We start from the raw sequence: 23,913 nt of genomic DNA, 5'->3' as shown, positions 1-23,913 counted from the left end.
CGCATGGCAGCGGGTAAAGTTGCCGCTTCACAGCTTCAGGGTCTGTTGATTTGATCCTGATACTGTGTTATTGTTTATGCAGGGTTACACAAACTTCCTCCAGGTTCCACCAAAATATGCTGGTCAAATTGGCGACTCTGAATGACTCCTAGGTGTGAATGAGTATGAGAATGTGTGTGATGGCCTGGCATCCTAATCAGGTCGACCAAAACGACCGAATGAGTAGTAGTGCGAATTTTTACACGTTTTTCACGTTTTTCACAGTTCTACGGTGAGGTGCCGGAAAATCGTGTGAACGTCATTGTGGCCAATCTGACGGTGACGGATAAAGACCAGCCCAATACACCAGCATGGAACGCAGTGTATAAGATCACAAGTGGAGATCCGACTGGCCGCTTCTCCGTCCCCACTGACCCCACCACCAACGAGGGACTGGTCACCGTTGTCAAGGTTAGTAAAAACATCCCGAATCCATTTCTAACGCATGCTTGCTTCTTTGTTTATGACTCCTGTTGTTTATGACTCCTTCTTTTGAAAAAAACAAACAAAAAAACAAACAACCGGTGCTATAGACATTGTGCTGTCCAGATTTGGAAAGTCTCGAAAAGTCCCTTGTTTCCATACCTGGAAAAGTATAACAGTTCAGAATATTTTAAAGTCTGTTGTCTTAAACTGGGACATTCCCTCCACTCAAACAGCCCATCGACTACGAGACAACCCGGACATTTGTGCTCACTGTAGTGGTGATGAACGAGATCGCACTAGAGCGAGGCATCCACCTTCCACGCCAGTCCACCGCCACCGTCTCTGTCCGTGTTATCGACGTCAACGAGAGCCCTTACTTCGAGCCCAATCCCAGACTCATCAGGCTGGATGAGGGCATGCCGGCCGAGTCGGCGCTCACCACGTTCGTAGCCCAGGATCCGGACCGTTTCATGCAGCAGATCATCAGGTACACGTGATGCTAATGAATAAATACGTTTATATAATTAAACACTGTTCGAGGTTTACTTACAGTTCATTCCAGTCCTCTAATCACATGCTAGGGTTAAATTATATATATTTATATTTACAGTTCAAATTGTAAAAAATTTTCAAAAGGGGATCATGGGCTCATATACCCCACCAGTCTTTCCACTGAAGACACCAAAATTATATCAGTACAACAAATACACATACAGTATGAATCAATTAACTACTTAGTCTAACTCAAAGATAATTATTGTGTCGCATAATTGAGAATCCTCAATCATAATAAATTCAGATTTACTGCCTTATTGAATAGAATTCATTTACACACTATTAGAAACATAATACTGTCCATCATGCTGGAAGGTTCTTAGCTTTGCTCTTCTGAAATAATTCTTAAAAGTTCCAAGTAGAATCCCTTTAGAAACTAAAAAAAAACTAAAGAACCCTTGAGATAGAATTTTCCTCAACATGAGAAGAGTACATGAGTACTTCCTGTCTTGGTGCACAATTGATTTATATGGTTGTATGTGGAACTTCTTAATGTTGATTGGTAGTAGAAAGGTTCTAATTTGTTGGTTGGATCTGGAAACTTTTAATTCTTTGGTTGGATAGTGAAATTCATAATTTATTTGTTGGATGTGAAAATTTTCGTAATTTGTTTTGTAAACATGTAAACGTTTCAAGTTCATTAGTTGTATGTGGGAATTCTTATTTTGTTGTTTGGAAATTCTTAATTTGTTGTTTGGAAATTCCTAATTTGTTGGAGGTGGAAATTCTTAATTTGTTGTTTGGACATTCTTAATTTGTTTGTTGGAAATTCTTAATTTGTTTGTTGGAAATTCTTAATTTTTTGGAGGTGGAAATTCTTTGTTTGTTGGGAATTCTTTGTTTGTTGGAAATTCTTAATTTGTTGGAGGTTGAAATTCTTAATCTCTTGTTTGGAAATTCCTAATTTGTTGGAGGTGGAAATTCTTTGTTTGTTGGAAATTCTTAATTTGTTGGAGGTGGAAATTCTTAATTTGTTTGTTGGAAATTCTTAATATTTTTGTTGGAAATTCTTAATTTGTTTGTTGGAAATTCTTAATTTGTTGGTTAGAGGTGGAAATTCTTAATTATTTGGTTGGAGGATGGAAAGTCTTAATATTTTTGTTGGAAATCCTTAATTTGTTGTTTGGAAATTCTTAATTTGTTTGTTGGAAATTCTTAATTTTTTGGTTGGAGGATGGAAAGTCTTAATATTTTTGTTGGAAATTCTTAATTTGTTGTTTGGAAATTCTTAATTTGTTGGAGGTGGAAATTCTTCATTTTTTGGTTGGAGGTTGAAATTCTTAATTTGTATGTTGGACATGGAAATTCTTAATTTGTTGTTTGGAAATTCTTAATTTGTTGGTGGAAATTCTTAATTGGTTGGTTCGATGTACTTAGACATGGGTTGTTATGGAAACTTGATCTTGCATGAAATTAAACAACCTATTGAACAATCCAGCACCCTAAAGCATGCTTTGGTTCATCCTGCCATCACAAATCACAAATTCAATGCAGAACCCAAGAACAAATGGTCTCCTTTTGAAGTAGAACTAACAGTAGAACGGACATCAATTCAAACATTCTTTCTGTCTTAGATACTCGAAACTCTCAGACCCAGCTGATTGGCTGAGAATCGACCCAAACAACGGACGCATCACCACCATCGCTGTTCTGGACCGAGAGTCTCCGTATGTTCAGAATAACCTGTATAACGCTACGTTCCTCGCCACCGATAACGGTAAGTTTGAAACACGACTTGTACAGTTACTACTGTGTTTAAAAAATTACCGTTGAGTATTAAACAAAAAAAAAATTCAAACATAATACCTAAATAATAGTTTGGGGGGAAAAAATCTCAATTATTAATTAATCTGTCAATAAATATGACATCACTCCAGAAAAAAATTAGCTGACAATAAATATCTAAGACAAATAACATAAAATATGAAAGTATTGTATGCGTATCGACAAGGATGTTGTGTTTTCCTTAGATGAAACAATTAAGCAATAAATAAATTAAAAAATGCTAGTTAATTAAAACACATTTTTTTACTCCCTAGATATTTTTTCCTGCATCCCTAGGCGTTTTTTGTTATTATTATTTATTTATTTATTTTTAATCCACACCCACACATACAGTTTAATATAGATGCAGAAAAAAAAATAAAAAAAGTCACTGCATTTTAAAGGAGAGATTTCACAATAACAATAAAATCTTTCTGGATGATTGAATCTCATGAATTATGCAAAATATCAGCAGGAACATAAACTAACATGGTTAAAAAGAAGGCATTTGATTCCTTTAAAACCTCCTCTCATCTTCTTCCTCCCATTTCCTCACTGACGGATGATTCAGCAGGTCTGTCAGCTTGACTCAGACCACTTTCGCTCCAGCTCATCCGAACCGCTACGTGTAATTATTTTATCTCTCTTGACTCACACTGACTCATGGCGTCTTTTTTTTTTTTTCCAGGTGAAATGTTTATCTGTGCTGAAAAACAAGGGCAATGCTGAGCTCTCGAGCTCTGCCCAGACATATTGCTCACGCTCTCCTCCTCTACACATCAGAGGTGTTCTCAGGTTTCTCACCCAGGAGGTGCGAGTGCGGCGCCATATTTAGCATCAGCGACAGAGACACCTTAAGCAAGGTGAACGCGCGAGCATGCACCCTGTGGATTCGTTAACTTTAGTAGCAACGCCGATGCGGGTAAACGCTGGAGCGTGCCGCTGATGAGTTAGCGTGACCTCTTTCTGAAGAGTCAGAGCTTTGGGCAAGTTCTCTATTCCTGCACTCATGACCTCCATTTCCAAGCTGTTAAAAAAGCGCCACCGCTGATTGGCTGATTGGAGTGGGAACAAATTTCAAACACAGGTCATCCAGCTCAGAAAGGATTCACCGCGTCGTTTAGGAAAACCGATGAGAGCGACGGACGTTGGCCAGCACTCAGTGCATGCTGGGATTTTTTTAGTGCTTAAGTTACGGTATCCAGAATCACCTCGGTGTTAAACGAGGTGAACGATTTCGTTTTAATAATCACTCGCGAGTGATTTATTAAATTCGGTCAGGAATGGAAATGAATGGCTCACTTTGTAAACAAGGCGCTGTTTGGTTCACTGGCAGCATTCGGAGCACGAGCTGAGGCCAGTAATGACAAAGCCTCTTCCAGTAAAAAGATTTGTGGTTAGAGATGGCGCAATGTTGGCCAAGCACGGTGGCTTTCTCTGTGGCCTAAATAGCAAAAGCTTCTTACCGCACACGTTCTGCTTTAACATGCAGCATGTATCACCGGCGGCGCTATACACGATACACACTGTACATTCGCAGAAAGCAGGATAATGTGAGAGGCGGTTGGTTGTCCGCGCTGTGCTGCGGTGGAGTGAGAAAATGAGTTTACCAAATTGCATATGGTTATGAAACCGAGACCACAGGGAACGCACAGCACCAGTCAGTTCCAGCTGTTCTGAGTGGAGGGCAGTTAGCTCGTTTACCCCGACGTTGTTTACATATATACCATGTGTGTTTTAATTTGTGTGTTTGTGCAGGCATTCCTCCAGCCAGTGGGACGGGCACCCTGCAGATCCTGCTGCGCGACATTAATGATAACGCTCCTCAGGTGTTCCCTCACGAGGTCGAGATGTGCGAGAAACCCGAAACTAACAGCATCAACATCACGGCGCTGGACGGAGACCTGAACCCCAACGCCGGACCCTTCGCCTTCGAGCTGCCTGCACGGCCCAGTGACATCAGGAGGAACTGGACTCTCACACGCCTCAATGGTGAGCAACACACACGCACACACACGTCGTTGTTAGCACTGTGTGATAATATAAGGCACACTAGACTTATGTTCTAATTTATATATTTTTTTAATTTGTCATGTTTGTCCATGTTTACAGAAAATCTTATATATAAAATCTTACATAATCTTATGTAACATATCAGTGATTTTTTTATGCTTATTTAAATTTGTCACTTCTATTTGACTGACAGGTTTTTGTTTTGTCTTTTTGTTTTTTTTAATTCATTTGTAACATTTGAACAAACCATTGTCCAGTACAGGTGTCGAATGTGCGCAGTAAGCATACAAACTAGGAATAAAAAACTAAATAATAATAATAATAATAATAATAATAATAATAATAATATATTTTATACACAATGCACATTTCTCTTGCTACAGCAAAGAACAGGAATATAATAAAAAATATAATAGGAGAAGTGAATACTAAGCAAAAAGCAGGCCATTAAATATTAGAAGCAAAAACTCTGAAAAAAAGATTTAAAAAAATATAAAAACAAACAAATCATATAGTTACAATTTTTTTTAAAAAATAGTAACATTATTAATATATTATTAGAGCATTGATGAGAGCATTAATGATGGAATAATAATAATAATAACAATAATAATAATAATAATAATAATAATAATAATAATGAAATATCAGAAATATTTAAGAAAACAGCAGGATGTAAAAATTTAAAAGCAAAAAATATATTTAAAAGTTCTTGAAGTAGCATATGCCGATAATAATAGTAATAATAATAATAATAATAATAATAATAAGAGGAAGAGGAAGAAGAAGAAGAAGAGAAAGAAAGAAAGAAAATTGAAATTAGATTTTAAAAAAAAAAGTCCTTAAAAGTTTAGGTGAAGGTCTAGGTGAAGCTGTGAATTTTACTCAACACTTTGAGTTATCTCCAAAACCCCTTTGAGATATAGATGTGCCAAATGCCATAAAAAAAAAAAGAAAAAGTAATATCTGAGATCAAAAAAATGTTTCTCACAATCAGCTCATCAGATGGTGACGTGTTTGCGAGAGCAGCACTCTCTTTATTATGAATATGATGTGAATTCTGCACTGTTTTGTTTTTTTTTGTTGTTGTTTTTGTTTTTTTGGAAATCTGGTCTCAGCCTAACGAGGACAGATGGCTCGAGTGGAGAACAGAGCACAGAGACAGACGCTCAGTGCCACACAAGAGAACAGACTGGACAAATACTAATTCAAAAGCTGGTCAGAGAGCACAAAGCGCTTTCCTTTTTGCCGTGACTTCTCCGAATAGTGTCTAAAAAACAGATTTTGCTGATTTGTCATCAAACGGTGACATTTCTACAGCTTCCAGAGTGGCAAAGGATTTAGATTCGCAGCTTATTAATCCACCGAAGATCTCCCAATAATGCAGCTTAGGGATAAAACAGCTTTCCGTCTAATCCGCCTGCCCCTAATCCTTTACACATTACACATGTATTCCTCCACATTCATGGCCTTCTGCTCCGACACAAAACCCTCAGACATTCCTGTCTAATTGCACATCAGTTACGCGATCAGATGTGTGATTAATTAAAGCTCAATCACTTCATGTAGGAAGTTAATGGATGGAAATGGATGGGTTTATTTATTTATTTCTTCCTTGTGTATAAAGAAGCTGTTGTTGTTTTGTTTTTTTCATAACAGCTCATTCACAGGGACTTGTACCACAGACCCTCCATATAATCTAAACCTAATAATAAACCTTTTTTTTTTTCTCAAAATGACCTAACAAAGAAAAAACACATGTAATGTAAGTATATGTTTACTTTACTTTTTTTTATGGGAAGGAGTCTCCAGCGTCAGCGCTTTGTAACAGTACGTTTTCCCACCACAGGAAAGTCGGTAACATGACAAGCTATATATTTTTTTCCACGGTTTCAGGTGACCACGCCCAGCTGAACCTGAGGATCGGCTTCCTAGAGAGAGGCATCTACGAAATCCCGATCCACATCACCGACTCCGGCAACCTGCCCATGTCCAACACGTCCTACCTGCGCGTCAAGGTGTGTCAGTGTGATCAAAACGGAGACTGTACTGATCAGGAGTTCCTCGTGGCTGCCGGACTGGGCACCGGCGCCATCATCGCCATCCTGCTCTGCATCATCATCCTTCTCAGTGAGTGGAAAGACCTGAAGAGATCAGAACAGGCGTATAATACATGACCGGGGTGTTACTTATTTACAGTATCGTCTTGAACCTGTTTCATTTCATTTCAGCACGGATACATTTCTTGTCCCAGATGACCTCCTCTTTCTTCACTAATACAAATAAAGCTTTTGTTTTTTTTTTTTGTTGTTTTGTTTTGTTTGTACTGTAAACTGTAGCGCATCACAGATGGCAGTGTTATCATTTTAAAAAAAAAACAACAGATTCACACACGTAAGTTGTGTGATTTGTCACGTAAGTGAACGTGATGGAGGTTAGGATGGATGCAAATACAGATAAGAGCTTTATTTAAGAGAGGCAGGCTGACAAATCCAAAATCGTGACGCAAAAGCGTGGTCAGAAACAGGCAACGGGGTCAGGCGATCTGCAAACGGGCATAAAACAGGCAGGGCAAAAACACGTAAGGAGAAACAAGAGCGAAGACAAAACGAGGAAGGGGGTACAAACGCTCGGTACGATGATAACACTCAATACTTTGCGGCGTACAAGATACACGAGGGGTTTAAATGACAAACGTAATCACGGGTGAAACACAAGACAGCTGAGAACAATGAGGACGCTATACAGGAAACATCCAGTGAAAATACAGGGGCGGAGACAGGACATAAACCATAACAAAAGCACGTGTAGACAGTAAACAAAGTCAGCGTCACTGAAAAATGCAGATTTGAGATGTATGACTGTTAGAAATCTCAACCACAAATCCCTGTATTTGCATGCTGGAACTTGATTGGCTGTGACATTTTATGATGTAATAATACTTCCGTACTAGCTACTATATCTATTAGGTACAAAAAGCATCGGCGAAAATTAATTAATTATAATGGAGTACATGCATTACAGATTTGTTAAAAAGTGTTTCCCTTTTGTAACGGACCCATTAAAACGTATGTGTATTATTAGAGTAGTTTTTAATAAAACAGAACAATATATAGTAGAGAAATGTGGAATCCTGTGATGTATTTGAGGCTTTTACTTGTTTACATGGCGTTAAGTGTAAAGGTTGCGCTCAGAGTTTAACAACGCAGTGTTTATGCGACTCTGAACACAGGCATTATTACATTACTGACGCTTGAGGTGAAGCCATGCAGTATGATTAGGCCTTTATTCTGACCTTCTTATAAATCTTTACAAAACACAAATGTTTATCAAAATCTCTCTCTCCGTCTCTCCCTCTCTCTCCATCTCTCTCTCTCTATCTATCTATCTCTCTATCTCTCTCCCTGTCTCTCTCTCTCCATCTCTCTCTATCTATCGATCTATCTCTCTCTCCCTGTCTCTGTCTCTCTCTCTCTCTCTCTCTCTTTCTCCGCCTCTCCCTCTCTCTCCATCTCTCTCTATCTATCTATCTATCTCTCTCTCTCCCCCCGTCTCTGTCTCTCTCTCTCTCTCTCCGTCTCTCCCTCTCTCTCCATCTCTCTCTATCTATCTATCTATCTATCTATCTATCTCTCTCTCCCCGTCTCTGTCTCTCTCTCTCTCTCTCTCCGTCTCTCCCTCTCTCTCCATCTCTCTCTATCTATCTATCTATCTCTCTATCTCTCTCCCTGTCTCTCTCTCTCCATCTCTCTCTATCTATCTATCTCTCTCTCCCCGTCTCTGTCTCTCTCTCTCTCTCCGTCTCTCCCTCCATCTCTCTCTATCTATCTATCTATCTCTCTCTCCCCGTCTCTGTCTCTCTCTCTCTCTCCGTCTCTCCCTCTCTCTCCATCTCTCTCTATCTATCTATCTATCTATCTATCTATCTCTCTCTCCCCGTCTCTGTCTCTATCTCTCTCTCTCCGTCTCTCTCTCCATCTGTCTCTCTCTCTCTCCATCTCTGTCTCTCTCTCTCACTTCATCTGTCTCTCTCACTCTCTCTCTCTCTGTCTCTCTCTATCCATCTCTCTCTCTGTCCCTCTCCGTCTCTGTACCTCTCGCGCTCACTCTCTCTGTCTCTCTCTATCTCTCTGTCTCTCTCTCCCCCCTCCCTGTCTTTGTATCTCTCTCTCTCTCTCTCTCCATCTCTCTCTGTCTCTCTCTCTCTCTCTCTCCATCTCTCTCTGTCTCTCTCTCTCTCTCTCTCTAGTCCTGGTCCTGTTGTTTGTGATGTGGATGAAGAGGAAGGATAAAGAGCGTCAGGCCAAACAGTTGCTGATTGACCCCGAGGATGACGTCCGAGACAACATCCTTAAATACGACGAGGAAGGAGGTGGCGAGGAGGACCAGGTACACACACACACACACACACACACACACATACTCACACACACTCACACTCACACTCAATCAATTAACCAATCAATCCTTTTCTTCTTCTTTTAAAAAAACAAACAACAAACTTATTTCCGAGCTTGATTCACAGTTCAGCACACACACCTATAGTATATATAGTACAAGTTTCACTTTTCCTCTACATATACACTCCAGATGCAGAGAGTGATTTCAGGAGCAAGCAGATAAAAGAACGCACACACTAACAGATTTCCTATCGTTTGAATGAATTTAGTGATTGTACGTTTTCCGGGGTGTGGAGAGAAACTCGTGGTGCAGGAAGATGTGTGTGTGTGTGTGTGTGTTTGTGTGTGTGTGTGTGTGTGTGCTGGAGGAAGAGCAGAAAAAGAACAAGACTAAAGAAATAAGAACATTTGCAGTGCCTGTCAGAGACAGCAGTGCATTACATCTTTTTCCCTCTCCAGCTCTCTGCCTCCTTGCTGTCGTGCTGAGACTAGAAGTGAAGTTGATAAAAAGGTTTTAGCAGATGGAGTGATTTTGAACATGCAGCACACTTAAAATAAACATTAAAATAAATAACTATAAAGCCACAGTGACGTTGAATTTATAACGGGTGTTTTATGGATGGATGGATGGATGGAGGGATGGATAGATGGATGAGTGGTTGGATGGATGCAAGGATGGTTGAAAGGATGAGTTGATTGTAGTTAGATGCATGGAAGCATAAATAAATATCTGTTTGAGTAGATGGATACTGTGAAGGATTGATGGGTGGGGGGATGGATAGATGAGGTGATGGATGGATGGATAGAGGTCATGATGAATAAATGGATGGATAGATACATAGTCGTCAGAATGGATGGAGGATGGGTGAATAGATTTATATAGCGCTTTACATTGTATGGGTTTGGGGAGGGGGGGTGGGGGCTTGGGGATCTCCTCAACCACCACCAGTGTGTAGCATCCACCTGGATGATGTGACGGCAGCCATAGTGCTCCAGAACTCTCACCACACACCAGCTATTAGCGGAGAGGAGAGGAGAGAGTGATGTAGCCAATTCAGAGTTGGGGATTATTAGGGGGCCATGATAGAGAAGGGCCAATGGGGGAATTTCATCAGGACACCGGGGTTATACCCCTACTCTTTACAAGAAGTGTCCTGGGATTTATAATTACGACAGAGAGTCAGGACCTCGGTTTAACGTCTCGTCCGAAAGACGGTGCTGTTTGTAGATGATTAATAGATGCTGGGATGGATGGAAGGATGGATGCATTGAAGGATAAATAGATGTTATGATGGATGGATGGATTGATGGATGGATGGATACATACATAGATGTCATGATGGATGGATGGATGGATACATAGTTGTCGGAATGGCTAGAGGATGGTTGAATAGATTGATTAATAGATGCTGTGATAGATGGATGGATGGATCGGTGGGTGCTGTGTTGGACGATGTGATTGAATTGGTGTTGGAAATGATCACTAGTTGAACTCGAATTCCAGATTTGAGTTGAGTGGATAGATAGATGGATGAATGGGTAAATAGATGGTTAGAAGGCTTGATTGTAGGTGGATGGATGGAGGGCTGGTTGGATAGATGGATAGACAGACGAATGGATGGTTGGATTGTACCTAAGCACAATTCCTAAGCTGGAACTGTGTGTCAAAGTGAGTGGAATGAACACACTGTATCTCAGATATCTGACAGTTTAGCGGCTAATCCGGTGCTGGCTGGTGCAGGAACACGGAGGTGGGGGTTTAGTGCTTAGATTTGTGAGTAGGTGAGTGTGGCTCAATCCAAGCTGGGAGATCAAACCACTGTGAGGGGTCACAGGGTTGGGATGAACCAAGTGAGGACATGAAATGGAAGTGTAGAAAAGTGCTTCTAATGATGCTAGTGTTTAAAACATACAGTACATATATAAGCTTAGCATACCGTATGTGTGAGAGTGGAGTCGAGCACCAACACTACCTGCATTTTTGTTTGTTTTTTTTTGTTCAACATAAAACTCGACTTTTAACAGGATTAATTCAGTTCAGCTCCTCTTGTTAAAACCATGCTGAGTCACTGAAAAGCCTGCTGCTCCAGTTCTCCACTATCCCACGATGCCCAGGTCCTCAGCAGAGCTGGTCTAATCCTATCGCAATAGCGATGTTAATGGGATTACAGTAAGTTTACGGAGAGCTGGAGCTTTGGGCCTGAAGCACAATTAGCCTAGAGAAGCTAACTATGAGCATGTATGTGCGTGTAGGATTATGATCTGAGTCAGCTGCAGCAGCCGGACACTATGGATCCGGAGTGTGTGAAGCCCGTCGGGATCCGCAGACTGGACGAGAGACCGCTTCACCCGGAGCCTCAGTACCCGGTCAGATCGGCTGCTCCACACCCCGGAGATATCGGAGACTTCATCAATGAGGTAACACGCACACGCAGACATGCAAACACCTACACATTTCTTTTTCTCAGTAATCCGTTTTAATTTAGTTGTTTTTTTTTTTTGTTTTTTTTTTAAATAAAAGCTGCATTCTTGGGTTAATGAGGACCAGCCAGATGTCCTCACAAGTTCAGGGACTCATATCCTTGTGGGAACATTTGGTGCCCCATCAAGATATAACACCAAGACCCCCCCCCCCCCACACACACACACAAATATTATACTCGGTCCAATATTACATATCTGTAAGTGGCAAAAGTATGTGAACCTCTTGGATTAGCAGTTAATTTGAAGGTGAAATTAGAGTCAGGTGTTTTCAATCAATGGCATGATAATCAGGTGTGAGTGAGCGTCCTGTTTTATTTAAAGAACAGGGATCTATCAGAGTCTGATCTTCACAACACATGTTTGTGTTCATGGCACGAACAAAGGAGATTTCTGAGGACCTCAGAAAAAGAGTTGTTGAGGCTCATCAGGCTGGAAAAGGTTACAAAACCATCTCTAAAGAGTTTGGACTCCACCAATCCACAGTCAGACAGATTGTGTACAAATGGAGGAAATTCAAGACCATTGTTACCCTCACAGGAGTGGAGACCAACAAACCACTCCAAGAGCAAGACGTGTAATAGTCTGTGAGGTCACGAAGGAACCCAGGGTAACTTCTAAGCAACTAATGACCTCTCTCACATTGGCTAATGTTAATGTTCATGAGTCCACCATCAGGAGAACACTGGACAATAAATGGTGTGCATGGCAGGGTTGTAAGGAGAAAGTCACTGCTCTACAAAAATAACATTTCTGCCCTTCTGCAGTTTGCTAAAGATCACGTGGACGAGCCAGAAGGCTGTTGGAAACATATTTTGTGGATAGATGAGACCAAAATAGAACATTTTGTTTTAAATGAGAAGGATTATGTTTGGAGAAGGAAAACACTGCATTCCAGCATAAGAAGCTTATCTCATCTGTGAAACATGGTGGTGGTAGTGTCATGGTTTGGAACTGTTTTGCTGCATGTGGTCCAGGGCGACTTCATCATTGATGGAACAATGAATTGTGAATTATACCAGCGAATTCTAAAGGAAAATGTCAGAACATCTTTCTGTGAAGTGAATCTGAAGAGAAAGTGGGTCATGCAGCAAGACAACGACCCTAAACACACAAGTCGTTCTACCAAACAATGGTTAAAGAAGAATAAAGTTAATGTTTTGGAACGGCCAAGTCAAAGTCCTGACCTGAATCCAATAGAAATGATGTGGAAAGACCTGAAGCAAGCAGTTCATGTGAGGAAACCCACCAACATCCCAGAGTTGAATCTGTTCTGCACTGAGGAACGGGATAAAACTCCTCCAAGCCGAGGACTGATCAACAGTTACCACAAACATTTATCTGCAGTTATTGCTGCACAGGGGGTCACACCAGATACTGAAAACAAAGCTTCACATACTTTTCCCACTCACAGATATGTAATATTGGATCATTTTCCTCAATAAATAAATGACTAAGTAGAATATTGCAAAGTACATTATCTGTCCTTACGCTCTGCTCATATCATGTTCACGTAAACTGGAACTCAGACGTTTACACACCTTGTTTTCCTACTCAGCATCAGAGGATGTTACTGTTTCAGTTCCAACCCCTTTACTGGTTTAAAAAAAAAAAATGCATTTTAGTTTATATTGTTTAACAATAAATTTGTAATGTAAGTAACGTAATTTATTGACATCAGTTTATTTATTGTAATCAAATTACATAAATTTAAAATGTAATGCGTTACATTACTACGTTATCAGAAAAAGTCATTAGAATACAGTAAAACTTTGGAACGCGTTATACCCAACTCTGCCAACACACACACACACACACACACACACACACACACACACATTCTCAGGTGATATCAGAGATGGGTTTTTTTATGATACACTGACTATTTACTGATTCTCACAACACAATTATTCTTTTTTTTTTCTTTTTTTCTCCACACTGAGTCACTCAACACTCAGAAGCCAGAGGCACTTAGCCATAATTGCAGTCTCTTTATTTAGTTTTTTTTCCAAGAATCATAGTTGAGGTTCATTGTAGGGAACTGAGTGTGAGCCAATCTGTACTCACACTATAAAAAAAAAAAACCAAGCAGGCAGGGGTCAGAACCAGGAACCAGCGAAAGACATGACTTGGACTGAAAACTAGAACACAGAAAACCAGAAAAACGCAGCTCAGAGCCACAGAAAGCGTCGTTATTACCCGTCAGGAGGTACTGGGCTGGGGGATGCAGCTCAGTTCATGGGCCTTTTCTTTTACAAATATAATTTGAACCAGGGACCTGAGTCACAAAAGCCATGTGATACCATAAACCGTTCACATTCTAACACTGCTGCTTGATAGCACCATTGTCAACATTGTGTTCAAGAGCTATAAGAAAAAGAAACAAATGAAAACATCAGAAATCGCTGAATTGTTTACAGTTTACAGGGAAACATGAATACTCAATATATTTTAGATCCTGTGTGACCACTAGTCCAAATCCAACTCCCATACCCAGAACCACACTATATGACGTTTCTAAACAAGCAATAAGTGCATATACATCTTAGCAAATTAATAAGAAAGGAGTATGAATCCTGGTTAGGTCGTAGCCATCCATGGGCAGGAGTCCGAGAGAGAAATATGGGCCATGGTCTCCTGATGGAAGGGATGGCTTCTAGCCAGTAGCCAATCATGTGCATTCTTGAGCTCATGGTATGTGGAAGAGGGCAGATAGCACTTTGCTCAGAGTGTGCTCGGCTGCCCTGTGCATGAGAAGCTGTTTGAAATAGATGCTGGCTTCATGAGTTTTGGTGCTAGCCTTCTAATGAGACGAACGAGACAAAAACGACTAGACCTGCAAGCCAAACCTTTACCTATTGGTCTTGTGTGGTATTTTTCAAAACTCAAAGTGGTCACATGTTTACTCGAGGAGGCCATTTGACTGACTTTTCAAATGACCAACCATGATATGTGAAGGTGGCTCAACTCACAACCAAAGCACTCTTTTACGACGTGTGATTTATGTCCATGGCAGCTTGACTTTCTATCTTGTCTGTCTGAGAGAATTGAAGCTCATTCTCTTTTACGAGAATGATGGAAGCCCGGCAGTATGAGAGTAGAACGTATTTATACACCGCTCTCTCTTTTTACGACTAGTGCTGAGACACGGTTTACATTTACTTTTTCTACACTTGCCTTATTTTACTGGCTTTCTTCCTCTTTTCTTTTTACTACCAAGGGTTTTGCAGAGTGGAACCGGCCACTCTCTAGTCTATCCCTCTTTTTCGTTTCTTTCAAACATGTTTTAAGGTAAGAAGGGCATCTTTCAATAGGTCTTTCAAGCGAGAATGTCTCTGAGTCAGTGGTGCTCATTTCAATCTGTGCCAGGTTCTTCACGTCTTTCTGTCTTCACAATTGAACGAACAAATCCACTTTGCCATTTTCTTTAAAGAAACTCTCTCCCAAGGCCCTGCAGGGACAGTTTGTTTCATTTTCTCCCTCTCTTCGCCCAGCTGGTACAGACGGCCTTGGCTTGATATATGGGTGCTTATTTATCTTATCCCTTCATCTTTGAAGTGCAGAGCACTTTGCTCAAGAACATCTCTCTCTCTTTCTCTAACTCTCTGGCTCTTGTGGTGAGCCAGGGATGAAGGGGGAAATGTCTGCCGGTTGCTACGTCTCGCTGGCGATTTTCTCATTACCTGCCCAGCATGGTGGCTCCTTTCTAATTCCGCTTCTCCTCCCCGATCCAGAGACCTGGCATGAAAGAAAGAATGGTTGGGTTTAGTAGATACACTGACTTGGATAAGTATTCCCCTTCCTTGAACTTTTCCACATTTGACATTTTCATGGCACAATTATGTGACTTCTGATGGCGACTGGGTGCACTACAATTAATTTAGGGGCTTCACACCAACAGACATGAACAGCTATGCAATCACAACTTTTAATAGTTTTGCTTAACTATGTTGATTTTTCCCCACACCTTGATTTTGTTCTTTCGGCTGCTCCAGTCAGGGAGATCGTTGGTCCACCATAGCAGATCATTTGATTTGGCACAAGTTTTATGCCGGATGCCCTTCCTGACGCAACCCTCCCATTTTATCCGGGTTTGGGACCGGCACCGAGTGCAACCCCCAGTGGCTGGGTTGGTTCCCTGCCAGGGAATTGAACCCAGAGAATGCAGGGTCATTAGCCACTAGACCACGAAGGACCTTCCCCAGGCCATGGCAGTGAGAGCACAGGGTCCTTAGCCACTTTTACTGGCTATTTTGTACTATAAACATGGGGGGAAATGTCATCTCGGTGCCTTCACTGGGAAGATCTTTTGGGCTGTTTATGCATAACAGTCTGTAGAGTTCACACAGAATTGTGCGAAAAACAAAACAACCAACAAAACATCCAACGAGTTGCAGTTCTGCTTGGCGGAGTCGCCTTGTTGAAGAGAGAGCTAGAGATGAGAATGGCCAGACTGGTTCGAGCTGACAGGAAGGCTACGGTAGCTCAAATAACCACTCTTTACAACCGTAGCGAGCAGAAAAGTATCTCACAGCACGTCAACTCTTGCGGCGGATGAGCTACAACAGCAGAAGACCACATCAAGTGCCATACCTGTCAGCCAAGAACAGGAATTTGAGGCTACAGTGGGTACAGGTTCACCCAAACTGGACAGTTGAAGAGAGCAAGGATAGGAACACAGATGTAGCTACATTTCTCTGAAATGTTCATGAACTATTTTAGCTTTTTTTAAATTTTTATTGGAAGGTCAGTATATCTTTGATAATCTCCTATACTCATTTAAATCCCGTTTACTTCAATCCCACCTAACTTGGCTCTTCCCCGCCACAACAATTGATCATATCATTTGGCAAAAAAAATTCTTTTGCTTCACCATGCTCGGCAATATCATGACACGTTGGTGAAGGTCGTTTTTCAATAACTGCTAGCAAACAAAAAGAGAAGGCTTTATTTATATAGCGCTTGTATATAAAGTTTCATGCTCAAGGTCGTGCTACAAATCCGAAAATAATTTTTTTAAAAACCAGACAATTAGTCACAGCTTAGAGATTGTTGATTTAGCTGTAATTGTATGCTAGCAGCGTTACTGAAGCATCAGTGGTGAGAGAACATGCTGCTCTTGGTTACAGTTAGTCTTTCAAGGTACTCTTTCTTAGCCAAGGACAATGTTTAATTTCAGCGCTGAAAACAGGCCTTGCTTTTGGTATCATTTTTTCCCCAATAGCTGAATCCTGTTCTGGTCACAGTTCACCCCAGATCATTATTAGTTTCCATGCTGAGAAAGCTTCGTGTCTCGACCTTTCAATCTGCAAAGTGGAGGTCGGTTAAAAATGAGCCGAGCGGACCCCTGGAGCACGGACGAGACGCCCATTTGTGCTTTTTCTCACAGCTCCAGGATCGGGCTGTTTACAACAAGCTAATGAGACGATATTAAGGCTTGGGAGGTCACGTCACGTAATGTCACAGGATCGATCCGCCATTTTGTCCGCATGAGCTGTTTGTTTATAACTAATGAGGAGACGAGTGTCAGACCTTATTTGAAATCAATTACTCACCTCTATAACTGTAGAGTTACCGTCGGGATAAGAGCGGAACCCTGTGAAGGTCGTTGAATAATACAGACCGTTTGTTAGGTAGCTTTAGCTAGCTGCCACGTTTTAATGCTACGTAACTGTTCGTGTCCAGACAGTAGGACAGCTTTTAACCAATTTTCCTCTCATGACATTACATGTCCAAGCGCTTTATCAAGCTGTCTGTTTTAAATTCTTTTTCCATTGACACAGAAGCCAGGGTTAAAGTCTGTGCATGTATTCGTGCTGCTTTTGAAAGAACGATGCATGCAGGATTCTGACCTCAAGGCCTTCTGTGCTCCAGTTAATACCACCAATTGAAAAAAACAAAAAAAAACAAAAAACAAAACCAAGCACATTCTCTGAGGCATTTCTTTCAAATCGGGTCCTCTCAAGCAAATACCAATCGGAAATATAGATACAGTGATACTCTCGGGCTTCAGGTTTACGCACTTGAGACAAGCTACTTCTGAATAACAGTTTATTGTAGTACATAGCGTGGAGGGAGTGGGGGGGGGGGGGTTGGATTGGGAAGGCTAGGGGGAGCAACATGGCCTGCTGATGACCTGTCCTCCCCACACGTCGTGTTACACTCCAGACAAAGTTGTGCTAGTGCTCAGTATGTAAAGACTGTCAACTAAAACCTGACTCACACTCACACTAAACATGACATTCGATGGAATTTAGGAGGATTTGGAGACTTGACTAGAGTTCTTATGACTCAGGTTTAACGAGAAGCAATGACTTCCTGCTCTCGTCCTTATGCTTGCGATCCGTTACATCCGAAGTGCATCTAATAGTAATATGCGTTACTTAAGCTCTTAAAGTGAAATCTGAGACATTTACTGTATAAGCCTAACAGATATTTAACCGTAAGTCTTTTTTTTTAACAATGTTATTATAATGCAAGGGTTGTTTTTGTTTTTTTTGTTTTTTTACCCGAAATTGTTTTATTTCTCTAGCAGCTGCAGCGATTTGTCGCTGTTGACGTTTTTATTTTTCGATAAGAGGCACAATGTATGTTTTACAGCGGTGGAAAACTGAAAAGTGACAGCGTCAACCTGTTACAAAGCTCTGACACTGGAGACTCCTTTCCAAAAAAAAAAAAAAAAAAGAGAGAAATAATCATCTTCTCCCAGAAAACAGAAAGATATCAGTGATTACGCAGAAGTGTTTTAGTCTGTTTGTATTGAGTAGTCCCCTTGTCAGTTGTTGCGACACCTTCTGACCAATCAGAATAGAGAATCTAATAGCACTGTGGCATAATTGTGTAAATTGCATTAATATACATTGTTAAAGGCGAGCTGAATAATGAAGACTTCTTGCTAATGTGATACATGGATGAGTTTTTAAGGCTTCTTCATGTCAAGCTGTTTGTTTTTCTGGGTTTTTTTTGTTGTTGTTGTTGCTAAGAACATACACTTTCAACCTCGTGTTGGTTGCAGCTTAATATGCAGTTCAACTCCCCATGACCAACTCTACTCATATACACAAGAACTTTCAGAACAATACACATCTGACCCAAGGTGAAAAAGTTGCGAGTAGGAATGTACAGATGAATTATTTATGTGAAAGTTGTTTTTTTTTTTGGGGCTGAACTCGTTTTATTTTTGTTTGGTCTGTGCAGGGTCTGAAAGCGGCCGACGGCGACCCGACGGCTCCACCGTACGACTCGCTGCTGGTGTTCGACTACGAAGGCAGCGGCTCGACGGCCGGCTCGCTCAGCTCCATCAGCTCGTCCAGCAGCGGCGGAGACCAGGACTACGATTATCTCAACGACTGGGGACCACGATTCCGCAAACTCGCCGACATGTACGGAGGCTCGGACGAGTGAGGCGGAGCGAAAACGAGGGAGATAACACACACATGCCTGGCTTTTCTCTACCCCCACCCCCATTCTGACTGATGGATGAGGACTTGAGCTTCTGTCAACCGATTTTCCCCTTGAGAACAGACGGATTTAAACAGAAAACTAAAATGTATTATGAAAAAAAAAAAAAAAAAAAAGCGACAAAATAAACAAAATCCTAGGCTCAGTGTTGTAGTGTAGGCAGATTTATGCTTGTTGAAGGCTTTTGGCACTGAAGATGATTTGGAGATGAGCGGAAGGGGAGACTGGGAAGAGAAGAAGAGATGACGTCACTGTTTTTGGATTGTAGGCTACCATAAGCGCTCAGTTACACTGACTTGAATTTTACAGTACAGAAGCACTGGGATTTAATGTGCCTTTTTGTACAATTTTTTTTTTTTTTTTTTTTTGATCTGAAGGATTAGTTTGTAGTATGTTCAAGGCTTTAATGGTACTGACATTTGGAGTAAGTTTCAAGACAAGAAAGTGTTAATTTCTGATCTGCTTCATGATGTTTCTTTTTCCCGGTTACCATCTACAAAAAAAAACTCGTTATTTAACGAATTTATGAAGAGATCAACAAAGAAAGATCAGTGTACAGTACAGTAAAAATGTCGATTTTTTTTTTTTCCATTGAAAGTCACATATGCAGATGGTTGCAGATGGAGGGAGTTGTCCAGAAAAAGTTTTACTTTTCTTTCTGAAGTGGTATTACATTTTACAAAAAAAAAAAAAAAAAAAAAATAGGCAGCAGTTGTTTCCTTTCTGCTCGCTCTCATTCATGTGCACTTCATTTGCCGCCATCTGATGCCCTCAGTTTTTACTCTACTGTAAAAAAAAATGTGTGTACATATTTCTTTTATTTCTTCTTCTTTTACTTTCGATGTAGTCGATAAAGAAGTGCAAAAATGGTTTCAATCTTGTAAATGTAAAAAAAAAAAAAAAGCAAAAAAAAAAAAAAAAAAAGCAAAAAATCAGGTTACGACATTTTTTTTTTGCATGTTTTTATCTTTTCACAACGATGGTTTAAAAAAAAAAAAAAAAAAAGGACCTCTTTCCGAAATGTATGTATGGAGTGCTAAAAACGATTTCAGCTGATGCAAGATATGTGGAAGGTACAAGTTGTTTTTTTTTTTTGTAAGAAAAAAATTAATAAAAGAGTCAAAAAAATGAATAATGGTAAGAAAGTTACTCCACAAAAAAAGAAAAAAAAAAAAAGAATCAAAAGCAGGACAAAATGAGTAACATTATCAGCACAAGTGTTAAATTTGTACCAAAAAGGGATGAAGGTGATGGTGAGGTTGGGGGGGGGTGGGGGTTAAGGGCGGTGATTGTTGCTGGTTTTAATCAGCTTTAAGAGCCGGAAAAGTTTCTGACACACACACACACTTTGTGGATAATATTATGTACTGGAATTCCAATTATTCACCCCGAAACACCTGAATAAAAAGGCTAATTTTGGAGCTAAACGCTTTGTTTTGTTCGTTCCCGTGTTTTCTGCTTGGTACATCAAGCGTCAAGCCTCGATGCAGAGCTCTGACACTGGAGACTCCTTCCATGAATGCTTCGGAAAACTTCAACGTCACACAATTCTAACATGAACCTGTTATTTGAATTATATTGAATCATTGCTGCCGTTCTAGAAAAACCATCCACACCTTCTAACCAACCAACACTGATAATTCAGCAACGCCATGGTATACTAAATGATTTGTTACATTGCAAATATTACTAGAAATAAGGGTTTGGTTTGGCCACAGGATTTCTCATACACTGCAGACTTATCGGTCATAAACTACTCACTTGGGAATTCTGGGAAAAGTTGACTCGTGTTTTGTTTTAGGAAGCCGTGGGGGTTCTTTTTGTTTTAGGGTTCTCGGGGTTAAACTGGTCCAAAGGACTCGATCGTCGTCTTCGTTTTAATCATTTTGGTCTGTGATGCAGCCCTCGAAAAACTCAGAGTCATGGAAACTGCTGTTCTTACGGACCTTTTGGTCACAGCGTGTACCGCCCGAGGCCTCTGACTCATGGGTTACAGGGATCCTCTTAGATCTGAGCTGGAAATTACAAACGCAGTCATCAAGAGGGAGCCGTAACCACAAGTAGTGTTCTGTAAAGTGAACAAGAAAAGAGTCTGTTCAAATAGCGGTGTACGGCAGCTGGTTGCTTCTAGATCTTACGTGCTTTAAAGCCATGTGTAAGACTCCCAAACACAAGAAAGAACTATAAAACTAATATATAAATCTGAGACATACAGTATTCTCTGTAAGGGCTGAAACTAGCCACTGGAGCAAGTGTCATTTTATTTTTCAGAGAAAGAAATATTTTGCCACTTGTCCCCTTCAATTCATCTGATTGATCAGGTTTATCCTATAATGAAACACTTCTATCCTGATGAAACCTATTTATCATGGTCTCTTCCAAGGTGCCAAGATACCTTGAAGCTGTTCTGGAAGTGCCTCGTGGCTCAACACCTTATAAATACACGTTATATAGTTTTTTTCCATTGATTTATCTTAGTAAAGCACTATTCTCACCCACTAGCACTGGCTAGCTCTAGCAAAAAGGTTAACATCTGTATCTTTTCGAATTACTGAACACGCTTGAATGAGACACCGACTGCCATCTTCGAAAAACAACGACTGCCCACTCAAGGAAACAAACAAACAAACAAAAAAAAATGCAAATAATAATGTACGTATCTTATATATACACAGTGCAAAGGTTTGCATGGGTTTTTAGTAAGGAAAAAAAAATCCAAGACGTTGATATTTGACAATGTGGGCGTACCGTACAACAAGTCTACAATCCAAATCATGGCCCAGATAAAAGAAGTCATAATGTAGTAGAAAGATTAACCTAAACTTCTTAGAAGTTCAGCAACAACAACACAATGAATTGAAATGAATTCAGGTTCTAAAGGCCAAAATGGTGCTCAAAGGATCTTTACCAATATGCAACTTACTCGTTTATACATTAATTATTACTATTCTGTTTAGCTGTAAAGGCTTTTATGTGACTGTGAAGGTTTTTGGTCATTTGTGTAGGCAGAGTCTGTCAGAATAAATAATAGAAGAGATTTAGCCTTCCACAGGGAGCCAAACACTGGCATTGAAGTCATAAATCAGAGAAATAAAACTGTATGGAGAAAAACACATTCGTATAAAACTTTCGGGTGTAATAAACTGACGCAGCACAATGACACGCAATCATCTAGAGTCAGATGGCCGTTTCAACAGGATGAAATGGGCTTCCAAAGATAAAAAGACATCAATATGAGACTATATCAGACTATTTGCTTTTAACAAATGCCTTAAAAATTGATTATTTTGGACTTTTGTGAAAACCAAGCGCAACAGCACCACCTATGGTCATTAGAAAAATACACAATGATATGATGAAGTGAGGCTGGGGCTGATTTGGTTCTAGCCCAGACTGTAGCTTCATACACCATTTGTTTCAGGCGATTGCGTAGTAATCACAAATGCAGCAGGATTCGCTTCCCTTACAGGAGAAAGCTGTAGATTATGGAGACCTTGAAGAATGACCTTTTTTAAAGGAAGTTTACTCTCTACTCGTTTATATAACATTTATATAACATAATATGGCATACAATTCCTTCTGCACGTTTTTGACTAGCGTTGACCAGATGCTAAAATTCAACCATGCATCATAGTTATGTCAAAACAAGAAAGCCTTTATTGTCACATGTATATTACAGTACTGGAAAACTCTTCTTTGTATCTCCGAGCTTGTGAGGATTCTGAGGTCAGAGAGCAGAGTCAGCCATTATATGCTCCGTGTTCTCCACGACCTTGTGTAGGACAAGCGGTATGAAAAATGGATGGACGGGTGGATATTTCAGTTAGTATGATGAGTTTTTTCTGTAAGGAGATGCTTATTGAACATTTATGAAAGGAGTCTCCAGTGTCAGTGCTTAGTAACAGTCAGTTGTGAAGCTGTAAACGTAACTCTACATGGATACAAAGTATGATGTCATATATTTTTAATAAATCAAAGATTGTAATCGTTTTTTGTTTTGTAAGTTGTCTGTACAGTTTTGAAGATTTTGTACCCGTTGATTGGTTTCTACCAAATACCATACATCATATCATGCTTACAATTTCGGTGTTGTGAAGTACTGTACCGTGGAGGACTTGAAGGCAGCATTAGGTCATACAAGTTATTATATATTGAAGGGCTTCAAATATTTACACAACCCTTAAATGTTCTTGAAGCAACCACCGTGATTCATCGTGGCATTACTGAAAAGATAAATATACAACTGGAGCAACAGTCCACCGTTCTCAAGAGCTAAACCGGTGTAAAGAAAAATCACTTGTCCTTAATCTGACGCCTTGGCACGGAGTCGGAGTGAAATCAATAACAGAAAGCCTCGCATATTAGCTGTCCGCTCTTTCATGAGTTATATCCATCTGGCTTGTCAGCTCTGCCTTGCAGCAATCTGTATGAATGGACTAAAAGTAGAGCGAGCAGACAGGAAAGACGTGCCCGTGTCCTGCTTTTCTCTAGGCACACATTATAATACAGGCCTTCTTTTGTGTAATCAGTACAGGACTGATCCATCGCTGTCTGGCATTTAGCTAAATTATGATGTGCAGCGCAGGAAGTCCATCCCGTTGCACAATGGAGTGGGAGAGTGAGAACTGCCGATGGAGTCAGAAAGTCATCCGGAATGGAAATTTACTCTTTAGTGCTAAAAGACCATTACATTGTGGTTCAGGCTTGTACGGTGCAATTTCATGACTAACCAAGAAAAGACATGCGGTTACTATTTAGGGATGTGTGAGGTTAT

The 23,913-nt window shown here is 40.4% G+C and overlaps 1 protein-coding gene across 1 annotated transcript in view; it reads left to right on the top strand.

Annotated features, from left to right (window-relative positions):
• Positions 1–20,288, top strand: part of LOC128610397 (cadherin-2) — a 105,354-nt gene extending 85,066 nt beyond the window's left edge. The window contains exons 9-16 of the mRNA XM_053629688.1: positions 265–450; positions 699–952; positions 2,595–2,737; positions 4,543–4,776; positions 6,694–6,927; positions 9,047–9,186; positions 11,451–11,615; positions 18,876–20,288. Coding sequence (XP_053485663.1) covers positions 265–450; positions 699–952; positions 2,595–2,737; positions 4,543–4,776; positions 6,694–6,927; positions 9,047–9,186; positions 11,451–11,615; positions 18,876–19,082 — 1,563 coding nt within the window. The 3' untranslated portion in view covers positions 19,083–20,288. The remainder of the gene's footprint in view (positions 1–264; positions 451–698; positions 953–2,594; positions 2,738–4,542; positions 4,777–6,693; positions 6,928–9,046; positions 9,187–11,450; positions 11,616–18,875) is intronic.
• The last annotated feature ends 3,625 nt before the right edge of the window (positions 20,289–23,913 follow it).

This window comes from Ictalurus furcatus, chromosome 7 (assembly GCF_023375685.1).
Source record: "Ictalurus furcatus strain D&B chromosome 7, Billie_1.0, whole genome shotgun sequence".
In the NCBI taxonomy this organism is placed as follows: domain Eukaryota; kingdom Metazoa; phylum Chordata; class Actinopteri; order Siluriformes; family Ictaluridae; genus Ictalurus; species Ictalurus furcatus.
This window is presented reverse-complemented; position numbering and strand designations above follow the sequence as displayed.